The 11,621-nt window shown below is 47.1% G+C and overlaps 1 protein-coding gene across 1 annotated transcript; it reads right to left on the bottom strand.

Moving 5' to 3' along the window:
* Window positions 1-1,963: 1,963 nt before the first annotated feature.
* ARL4D (ADP-ribosylation factor-like 4D) lies at window positions 1,964-2,632 on the bottom strand. The gene has a single exon (XM_006832704.1). The coding sequence runs from the start codon at window positions 2,564-2,566 to the stop codon at window positions 1,964-1,966; it is 603 nt and encodes a 200-aa protein (XP_006832767.1). The 5' UTR covers window positions 2,567-2,632.
* Between the last annotated feature and the right edge of the window lie 8,989 nt (window positions 2,633-11,621).

Below are 11,621 nucleotides of genomic sequence, written 5' to 3'. Positions count from 1 at the left end.
TGAGGCTTTCTGTTGCTGTAGATATTTACAGCCTCAGAAATCCTATACAGGGTTGCTATGGGTCAGAAAGTCAGAACCGACTCCATGGCAGTGAGTGAGGATTTTTTGAGGACACACATTCCTTAGGGATGCCTTCCAGGTTCTTGTATCTGGCTTTGCAGCAGGGACTCCAGGGATTCTGTGTTTGCACTGAGGGATTGGACTGGAGGGGGGCAGGGGGAGGGGTGTTATAGTAGTCTATGCTTTGTTTTCACTCTCTTCTTCCACTTATGAAGATTGTTATTGTTAAGTGCCATCAAGTCGGTTCCAACTCATAGCAACCCTGTATAGGGTTTCTGAGTGGCTGGCAAGTTAGAACCACTGTCCTTGCAATTCAAATTGACCTTTCAGTCCAGTGTTTATTCTACAGCAGTTACACCAGGACTCCACCCAGGACTCCACTCAGGCAGATTCTTGTTGAGTGCTGTGGAGTCAATTCCGACCAGACCCATAGCGACCCTGTGTAGGGTTTCCAAGGAACAGCTGGTGAGCTTGAACCACCAACCTTGCAGTCTGATGCATTAACCCACAGAGCCACACCAGGATTCCTAGGAGAGTCTTAATTGTTCTGTTATCTCAGACACAGCTGGCCCTGGTGGGGAGGGGGCACTCAGGCCCTCTTAATGCTGGTATTTGTTCTTTCACTGCTAGCAGCCTGGTCTATATCCTCCCTCTCCTCTCCCAGAGGTTGGGGAGTAGGTGTCCAGCAGTCTTTACAGCCACCAGGAGCAAACAGAACTGCCCCTCTGGTGGGAAAAGCTGCTGTTCCCAGAACTGGCCAACTCTGGCTGAGTCACTGGGGAGTGGGGGGAGGGGAGGTGCCAGCCTGGCTTCATCCAGCCCAGGCCTCCCCAGCACAAGCCACTAACTGCCACCACAGCCAGAGTTGCTGCAATCAGCAGGGTTGAGAGTTCAGAGGTGACTTAAAGAATTACTTTCCATTCCCACTCCATCCCCAATGGGGGTGGGGTAGGGAGAAATCAGACCAACCTAAGTGCTAGGGGCAAAGAAGGGAGATGGGGACAGAAGGGCTCTTTGAAGACCACACCTATGTAAACCTAAGAGCAGCTCAGATCAGTAAAATGTGAAATTAAATACACAAGGGCCAGTTGGTGTCATGGAAAGTTAAGAGCCAGAGAGAGAGAAGGGGAAAAAGCAAAAGGGCAAATAACCCTCAACCCCCACCCCAGATCAAGCAATACCTTGGGGTTTCAACAACCTCTAAAAAGTCCAACAGCTTGCCAAATGCACACGATCAAAATTTCTTAGAAGAATATTTGCTTTGTAAACGCAGTTTCAAGGTAAATTCCTCTCTTTCCCACCCTCCTATAGAGAAATCTTCCACTATCCTAGGGCCAGGTAAGGAGAAAGGAAAATTCCAGACCAAGGTAAAGAGGTACAGTGTCATCAACCTTTAATAACTTACAAGACTAAAAAATAGTTCATCATAACAGAGAGCACACATGGCCTATAAAAAGGTCTGTGAGTCTACAAATGTGTGGGGGGGGGGGCTCTTGGCACCTTCGTCAGACACAAGAATAAAGACTATCATGACTGGTACCCCCCAGATAAGTGGCCAGGAGACTCCCGGGCTAGGGAAGTTCTCATTCATTACAAATGCATCCTCCCAACAACTTTCCATCCTCCAGAAACATCAATTGAAAAAACCAGCGAAGAAAAAACGAGAATCAGGGTCGAGGTAGAGTCGGTGTTTACATTTAAGTCTCCACAGTCCTGCAGCTCCAAGATCTCCGGAGATGAGGATGAGGAAGAGATGGGTAGACACCCCATCAACCGTCCCTCTCCCCCAAAGTGGCACCAAAACTGGACCCCCAGTGCACCTCAGTCCTTCATTGAGGTCCCGTGCCCTGGTAAAGGGCTACCACTGCAGACCCCTACTAGGTGGGGAGAGCACAGCCTCAGGTCACCGTCTCTTCTTGCTGCCTCGAGCAGCCTTCTTCCTCTTGAGGATCATTTCATACAGACGCTCAAGGCCGGGTTGCAGGCCCAGCCCATCCACTGCGCTGCAGCCCTGCACGTGCGTGAGCGTGGCAGACGCCAGCTCGCGGACCGCCAGCCTCTTCTCCACCTCCGCGGCGCTCAGTGCCCCAGGTTGGTCCTGCTTGTTGGCCAGCACCAGCACCGGCACACCCTGGTTGTCCGAGGCCCGACTGATTCGGTGAAGCTCCACCTTGGCCTCCTCCAGGCGCTCAGCCTCGGCAGCGTCCACCACAAACACTAGCCCGTCAGTCCTGCGCGTGTAAGAGCGCCACAGTGGCCGCAGCTTCTCCTGCCCCCCCACGTCCCACACTTGGAAGGTGATGCCCCGGGATCCCCCCAGGGGCACCCGGATCTTCTCTGTGTTGAAGCCTTTGGTAGGGACGCTCTGGACAAACTCCTTGAACTTGAGGCGGTAAAGGAGGGAGGTCTTTCCAGCCGAGTCCAGCCCGATGACCACTACGTGCAGGGCTTGGAAGTGAGGCAAGAAGGAGGCGGTGGGCGCCATCTCGGTCAAGTGGTTCCCCATGGTGCGCCCCAGCCAAGTCTCTCGGGACTCCCAGTCGAGGCAGGGAGGAGGCTGGGGACCACAGCGGAGTTAGCTGATCAGGGGTAAAATAAGAGACGTTTAATATGCACGAACTGATTTTTGTTGTTGTTGTTTTAAGTTGGCAGCAGGTTAACAGAAACAAGAAGTGCTGAGTCGCTACCCGTTACCTGGGGTCCCTGACAAGCCTAGGGAATCCTTCCCCCACCCCACCCCCAACACTCAAGTGAGGGGCCAAGTCTCCACCGGGGTGACAGTCGGCTTGCAGCGCCTCTTCTCCAAGCCCGTGGCGCCAAAGGCGATGCCGCGACCCCCAATATCCAGGCGGGAATCCCGGCCAGAAGGGGTAGGCCGGCAGCCCCACCACCACCATCAAATTAAGAGTGAGGGTGCGGGAGCAGAGACCCGAGGTCAATGACTCTTTTCTCACCCGCTCTCCACCTCCCCAGGAGTTGACACGCCCTTCTCCCGCCGCGACCCCTTCACCACTGCCCCGCGACACATTTCTCCGATCACCAGCTCCCCTAGTCCCGCCGCACTGGGTCTTCTCGACACTACCAGAAAAACCCCTTACCTTCCGTCTGCCGCGCTCTCCGCGAGCTGCGGCGTGAGCCTCCCTAACAGCCTCCTGCGCTCCCTAACCGCTGCTTCTGCAGAGCTGCGATGGGATTCAGCCTTAAAACCCGCAGCGTGACGACACACGGAGCGAGCCAATCAGCAGCGGCGGGACCGGGAGGGGCGGGGCGCAGGAAGCAGCACGCAGCCTCTCCAAGCTTGTGGGGACAGGCGCTCAGTTAGGTCCATACATGGCTATTTTATTTCATCTTTTTTCCGCCACACTCTAACAAATGGAATTAAGCCGGCGATTAATCAATGATAGAGAAGGTGGGAGGAACAGAAGGTGCACACGCGGCAGCCTTTAGCTCTGGAGAAGTGAACACCTTCTTAACGATTCCGCCGCATCCCTCTGCACCAGACGGAGAGCTCCAGCTCCACCCCTTCCGCCTACTCGCTCTGCCAGAGGGTAATCCTCGAGAGATGTTGGCAGTTGTTTTTTCTTCATCTTTCCTAAAACATCAAACCATGTGCAACCCTAAACCAAAACTAGTCGATTCAGACTCGTGGTGACCCCATGTGTGTCCGATTAGGACTGTCCATAGATTTTCAATGGAGCTCTGGTAGCATAGTGGTTACGAATTGGGCTGTGAACCTCTAGGTCAGCTGTTCGAAACTACCAGCGGTTCCGCGGGAGAAAGATGAGGCGTTCTGCTCCAGTAAAGATTTACAGCCTCGGAAACCCTGTGCAGGGTCACTATGACTCGGAACCGACTTAACAACAACACTTAACAACAACATGACGTTTCGGAAGTAGATGGTCAGGCCTTTTCTTCAAGGTGCCTAATGTTAACTGCAGTCAAGTCGGTTTCTACTCATAGCGACCCTGTATAGGGTTTCCAAGGAGTGGCTGCTGAGTTTGAACCACCAGCCTTGTGGTCCAGTGTTTTATCCCACGGGAGTATTAACATGTCAGCCTTTCCGTTAGTAACGCAACACATTTGTGCCACAACCCCAATCAAATTGTCTTTGGAGTTGAGCCTATTACCCCTATTTGAGTCTTACAACAGCCTGTGAAGTAGGAACTAGTATTGTCTGCATTTTATAGCTGAAACAAAGCTCCAAAGGGTTAAATGACTTGTCTAAGGTCACACAAAACAAGTACCTGAACAAGGGTCTATCTGATTCTAGTGCTTGGGCACTTCACCGTTTGCTCTATATGAGTCCAAGACTACTGGTCTGGCCTCTCTAGTGAGAAACCACCACCAAGAAATGCTTGTGAATCATGAGATAAATATTGGCAGAGGAGGGAGAGAGCACTTGCTGGAAGGTTCTGAAAAGATTTCTAAAATTAATACTCCTGGTGTAGCATTGTAGGATAAGCACTAGACTGCTAACTGCAAGGTCCAGTGGTTCAAATCCACTAGACACTCCTTGGAAACCCTATGCAAGGTTGCTATGAATCAGAACTGACTCAAAGGCACTTAACAACAACAGGACTGGTTAAGGAGTCCTGGTCAAGCAATGGGCTACTAACCAAAAGGTCGGTGGTTTGAACCCACCCACAGGTGAAAGACCTGCTCCCATTAAGATGGTTGTGGTTGTTAAGTGCCATTGAGTCGATTCCGATTCCGATCCATAGGAGATTACAGTCTAGAAAACCAACAGGATTGGTTAGGACGGGACAGGACTGGGTGGCAATTTCAACTTCAACTTTATACAGTCTGGGCATTTCTGAAGGGGAGAGATCACACAGGGGTGGCGTGGCCAAAAGAATAACAACAGTGTTAGCTCCACACTGCGGAAAGGTAGGGTCAAAGTATAGAATGCAATCTTAACTCTAATGTTTCCATCTTTCCATGGAGGCTGGTGGATTCTTGTATTAATTATGTAATTATCTCAACATTAACTTCTTTAAAGACTGTAAGGGGAATTGAAGCAGGGGAGGGGAAGTTACTGCCTAGACAGCAGGGCCCAACCCTTTCCTGCCCACCCTCCTCAATCAAGTGCTGATGAGATAAATAAGCTGCCATCTGTTTACCACCAGACTGCCTTGCTACCTCCTTCTTCCCCTCCCCCTACCAAACCGGCCACCTGGTTTCTCCAGTGATGCAGGGAGCCTCCCCACATCCCTAAAGAGATCAGGACCTTAGGAAATGAGATTGTTACACCCAAGTTGATGGGGAAGGGATGGTGGCAGATTGCAGCAGGTGGGGCTGAGTTAGAAGAAGGGGCAGGAACCACAATCTTGTTGGGAACCACTGCATGCCAGAATCTGGTCTAGGATCTTTGCCTGCTTTTCATTTCTAATAGTCAACTTAAGCCCATGAAATAAGCATGGTTATTCTAAAAAGAAGAAACTGAAACAGAGAGGTTAAGAAACTTGTTCAAGGTCACCCAACTAGAAATGGGCCAAACCTGGATTCGAACAAATGTGAGGACTATAAAACATGGCAGTGATTGTCTTGTATTCCTGCTACAATCTTTGAAGCTTCTTGATCATGTCTCCAATAATATCCCCTGGGACTCACACCCAAGAAGGAAATTGTCACTTGATTATCTGATAAAGAAGCTGAAACTGGCAATCCCACCCCACCCTTCATCTTTCAGGTTTGCCAGGGAAGGTGTTGATGAACAAATGGTAGGGAGGAAATGGCGCAGGGGAGGGGCAAAGGAAAGAGCCCAGTTTGTAGGGACTGTGGACCTGACAAAATCCATATCTCCTTTAAATGGGAATTCCAGCCCACACCCCAGGGAGCCTGACTCCCTTAAGGATTCCATCCACCTGGCCATTTGACATTCAGTTACTTGTTTACCTGGCAGCCTCACCTCTGCAGCCCTTTCTCTCCACAAGGTCCTCACCTAGTGCATTGGGAGATTGGAACATCCGTGCACTTAACAATACTTTCTGGAGCTCCTGGCAAGTGCTAGGCACCATGCTAGGTCTACAGCCCTGAGTACTACGGACCTGCCCTCCAAGAGTGTCCACGACAGCGGAGGAAAGAGGGTAGACAGGCAGTGAATGAACAAGGTAACTTCAGATGCCGATACATGCCAGGAAGAAATGAACAGAAAAAGAAAAATGAAGATGTGCTGGGGAGTGACTGAGGGCTGAGAATGAATGTAGATTGAGGGGGAGGGGGAAATAGGAAAGTCTCCAGGAGATAACATTAGAGCCAAGATCTGAGAGACAAGGAGTTAGATAAGTATTTCAGGCAGAGGGACAGACTAGCTCGGTGCTACCTGTTTGCTTCTGGATCAGATGCAGGCTGCTGCCATTGCTCCTTCTTAGATCATCTCCCCCATCAGACTAAGCGCTGGAAGGCGGGAATTCAGTGGTGCTTAGCAGAATGCCGCACACATAGGCAGTAAGGAAATCGTGCATGAATTACTGAATGCATGATGGAATAATAAAATATGCTCATGGGGGTTATCTGAGAGTGGAAACTAAACATTCACCTTTTGCCTGGGCGGTTAGGATTTTTGGACCCCTGGGGGTTATGTTGATTCTAGGTTGGCTAAGAATACCTCTGCCTACCATTTGCCCTGAAGATAATGGGACTCACAGTGTCCCCATGTGTGTCAGAGAACTGTGTGTTCCATAGGAGATTCAATGAGTGGTTTTTTTTTTTTTTTACAAGTAGCACACTAGGTCTTTCTGCCAAGGTGCCTCTAGGTGAATTCACAGCTCCACCTTTTGGGTTAGTAGGTGTTGACTATTTGCACCACCTAGGAATTCCAAGAGTCTCTATAAAATCCTGCATTTCTGGGCAGGGTCTATCTAGGGCAGTATTGAACTCTATGTGAGAGAGACCAAAGCCTTCACTGAGGCGGAGGCACTTCATAGCAGGAAATTAAGGTAGGGATGGGGGAGACGCTGGAGAGAGGCCCCCTCAGTGCATAGGCGTAAGCTGAAACACTGACTGCCAGGCTAGTTTGGGAAAGTCACTTTTTTCCTAGGAGCCTCAGTTTCTTGAGCTTGAAACAAGAAGCTTAGATGACATTTCCAGGTCCTCCATTCTCCTCCAACCCTCCATGTCCTGGAGTGGCATGGCGGAGGGCAAGAGGTGGATGGAGCTGCACCTTGACTCCGAGTGAACAGATGAAAGCAGGAGAGGAGGCTACAGGAGGTGTTAAGGGGTAAGGGTAGATGCAGAAGTGCAACTCCCAAATGGGGGATCACCAAGATTTGTTTTTCAAATTCCAGCTGTTTCCTCACGAATAAAATGGGGGGAAAACACAGCCTTCTTCTAATAGTGACTGTGAAAATAAAAGTGCGAAACGGCCTGATAGAAACCCTTCAAAATCTAGTCCCTAGGCAGAGCCAAGGACTGAAATGTGCAGATGTTGCCCTCTAGTGGTTACATTTGTCCTCACGTGATTCCTGAAGAAAATTACTCCTAGGTTGTGGTTCTTAAAGTGCTGTTGAATGGTTCCAACTCATAGCAACCATGTATAGGGTTTCTGAGGAGCAGCTGGTGGGTTTGAACTGCCGATCTGTGATTAGCTGTCCAGTGCTTATTGTACAGCGCCACACCAGGATGTTGTTAAGTGCCATGGAGTCAGTTCTGACCCAGAACTACCCTGTATAGTATTTTCAAGGAGCACCTGGTGAGCTTGAACCACCAACCTTGCAGTTCAAACGGCTTTGCAGTCTGGCACATTAACCCACAGTGCCACATAAGGATAGGTGTTTATTATGGGTTGAATTGTGTCCCCCAAAAATATGTATTGTAAATCCTCACCCCTATACCTGGCCCTAACCAGATAGAACACACAGGAATCCAATTGTGGGAAGACACAATAGAGAAGACAGAGTGGAGAAGTTCTGTATCAACAGCCAAAACCAGTCCAGAGGCTGATTGTGGAACATTATTGACTATGCAAAGACATTCAACTGTGTGGATTGTAACAAACTATGACTCACATTGTAGAGAATGGATATTCCAGAACACTTCATTGTGCTCATGAGGAACCTGTACATAGACCAACAGGCAGTCATTAGAACAGGACAAGGGGACACTGGATAGTTTTAAATCATGAAAGATCTGTGCCAGGGTTGTATCCTTTCACCAGACTTATTCAGTCTTTATGTTGAACAAATAATCCAAGAAACTGGATTCTATGAAAACATAACATCAAGATTTGGAACGCACAAACTTGCTTCCTGAAAGCAAAGAGGACTTGAAATATTGATGAAGATCAAAGCTACAGTCTTCAGTATGGATTGCACCTCAGGGTAAAGAAAATTTAAATCCTCACAACTGGACCAATAAATACGCATCACAATTGTGATAGTTAAGGTTTCCTGTCAATTTAGCTGGGCCACGATTCTCAGTGGGTTAGCAGGTAAGGTATAGTTATCACCTCCATGATGAGATTTAATACAATACAGTGAATCCCATTGTATGAGTTGATGTGATAAACCAACAAGAGGATTTAGGGTGGGATTGTTATGTTCTAGCTAGTCAGTTCCCATATAGGATTTCCAAGGCTGTATATATCTTTGCGGGACAGAAAGTCTTTTTCTCCTGAGGAGTAGCTGGTGGGCTCAAACATGGAGGAGGGCTACAAAGGCATGAAGTGGCTGGCTTACAAGCTTTCATGAGTGTGCTTAGTTTCAGAATGAGGGGAGTAAGGTAGAATCCCCACTGGGTAGTTTTCCTCTTTTCCAGATGGATCTGATGAAACGGGATAGGGGATGATGGGATTTTATGACTCAATTGTAAGTAACTGTTAGCAGGGTTAATGCTGATTGCCACAGCTATAATTGTAGAAGATGTGTAACTAAAAGGGGGAGTAGTTAATCTTTCATTTCAGGAACAATCAAGAAGGAAGAGCACATATGGAGCGTGAGATCCTTCCTTAGAAAAGTGGCAATAGCAGAGACACTGACAGAGGCGGTGGCATGAGAGACAGAGCAACTTGGAAAGACAATGCTCTAAGCCATGAACTGAGAAATGTAGTGCACCTGTTAGCAAGAGGCTGCTTGGAAGAATGTGCCCTTTGAACATTTAAATTAATATATATTTTTGCTTTGTAAATGTACTCCAAATAGTTTTGCTTTGTTCATTTGTGAGATATGAGATGTAAGTGGGGAATCACAAGGAGGAAGCAGGGTTAACTGTTGTTGTTGTTAAGTGCCATCGAGTCGGTTCCGACCCATAGCGACCCTGTACAGGGTTTCCGAGGGTGTAAATCTTTACTGGAGTAGAAAGCCTCATCTTTCTCCTGCGGAGAGGCTGGTAGTTTCGAACCGCTGACCTTAAGGTTCACAGCCCGATTCGTAACCACTACGCTACCAGAGCTCCTTAGGGAGCGGATTATAATCATTGAGATGAAACAGATGTATAATTTGTTGATTGTAAGCTTGATGATCTTGTCTGTAAACAAAAAATGTCCTGGTAACATAGTGGGTTATGATTGGGTTGCTAGCTGCAAAGTCAGCAATTCAAATCTGCCAGCCATGCCATGAAACAAAGATGAAACTTTCTGCTCCCATTAAGATTTACAGCCTCAGAAACGATATGAGTCAGAACCAACTGGATGGCAAACAGCCATCACCAATCTTTATAAAAGCCACATCTTGCTCCCACAGAGTGACTGGCGGGTTCCAAGCACAGAGCTCTTGGTTAATAGCCAGGCAGCTACACATTGTGCCACTAGGGCTCGTATTTCAGATGGAAAAGAACAGATTGAACAAGGAAGCAGACAAACAGATGGGTGAAAATAGATACCATGCCACATGCAAATCACTATGATTGCTAAGAAATAGAAGCTAAGAAGAGAAAAGAACATTCCCCAGAGCCTTCCTTTAGAGCCAACATCTACCCTCATCAACTATGAGAAAATAAATTTCTGCTTATTAAAGTCACCTGCTTGTGGCAATTCTTTGATAACAGCACTAGATAACTAAGACAGGGTAGAAGGTAAAGTTTTTCAGGTTCCTTTGTCTCTGTCTGGAGTCTTCATTTCAGAGACAGCCTTTCCTAAGTTTTGGAATTGGGATGGAAAATCCACTCTCTTCAATTATGGGGGCCGATGAGCTCAGAAGTTAAAGAACATTTAAATAGAAAACCTAACTTCAGTGACATTTCCCATACATACACTGTCAGAGTTTTGAGTGTCTTCTCACCTGAGGAGCTCATCTTCCAGCACTAGGTCAGTGTTCACTGCTATGCATAAACTTTTCCGTAGCTAACCTTTCAGAAGTAGTCAGCCTCACTTTTTTCCTAGTCTGTCTTAGTCTGGAAGCTCATCTGAAACCTGTCCACCATGAGCGACCTTTCTAGTATTTATCATACCTGTGTGGTGGCATCGCTTCCAACATTCCAGCAACACTCAAACCACCACAGTATCATAAACAGACAAGTGGTGGAATGACTGGGTAGGACTATGCAAATGTGAAGCTAAGGGATTGGATAGCTTGCTAACAATGTAAATAATGTGCATGGCACCTTTGCGGTGTGTTGTTGTTAAGTGCCATCAAGTCGGTTCCAACTCATAGACACCCTGTATAGGGTTTCCAAAGAATAGTTGGTGGGTTTGAACTGCTTATACAGGGTCGCTATGAGTGATACTGATATTGTCCAATGATTTCCACATTCTGTTAGATCACCTCTCTTTGGAGTGGGCACAAATAGGAATGTCTTCCAAACAGTTGACTAGGTAGCTATCTTCCAAATTTCTTGGTATAAATGAGTGAGTGCCTCCAGTACTGCATCAGTTTGTTAAAAGATTTCCATTTGTAATCTTTGCCAATGCCTTCAGTGCACATTGGACTTCATCCTTCAGTATAATTGACTATCATATACTACCCCTTGAAATGGTTGAACATGGTCCATTTCTTTTTGATACAGTGACTCTGTGTATTCCTTCCATTTTCTTTTGATGCTTTCTACATCATTCAATATTTTGCCCATAGAATCCTTCAATATCACAATTGAGACTTGAATTTTTTCTTCAATTCTTTCAGTTTAAGGAATTTTGAGCATGTTCTCTTCCCTTTGGTTTTCTAACTCCAGGTCTTTGCACATTTCATTATAATACTTGACTTTGTCTTTTCTAGCTGTCCTCTGAAATTTTTTGTTCAAAGGTCAGCTTGAATAGAACAGGTTACTTTCTCATTTCTTCCAATTGCATTAGCATCTCTACGCTAGGGGAAAAGCTTCAGAGTCTCTTCTGACATCCATTTTGGTCTTTTCCTTCTTTTACTTAGCATATATAAAGCATTTTTTTCCCAAAATAAATTTATGAGTTTATTTATTAGTAAGATGTTGTTGTTGTTAAGTGCCATTGAGTTGGTTCCAAGTCATAGCAACCCTGTAAAGGGCTTCTGAGGAGCGGCTGGTGAGTTTGAACCACTGATATTACAGTTCAAACTAACCTTTCTATGCAGTGCTTATGAGCTCTGGTAGCGTAGTGGTTACGAATCTGGCTGCGAACCTTAAGGTCAGCGGTTCGAAACTACCAGCCGCTCCGC

This window comes from Chrysochloris asiatica, unplaced genomic scaffold (genome assembly GCF_000296735.1).
Source record: "Chrysochloris asiatica unplaced genomic scaffold, ChrAsi1.0 scaffold00007, whole genome shotgun sequence".
NCBI classification, from domain to species: domain Eukaryota; kingdom Metazoa; phylum Chordata; class Mammalia; order Afrosoricida; family Chrysochloridae; genus Chrysochloris; species Chrysochloris asiatica.
The sequence above is the reverse complement of the archived record's forward strand: the minus strand, read 5'-3'. Positions and strand labels throughout refer to the sequence as shown.

Coding starts and splice junctions, on each gene's coding strand:
- ARL4D (XM_006832704.1), bottom strand. CDS start 2,566: ATGGGGAACCACTTGACCGAGATGGCGCCCACCGCCTCCTTCTTGCCT.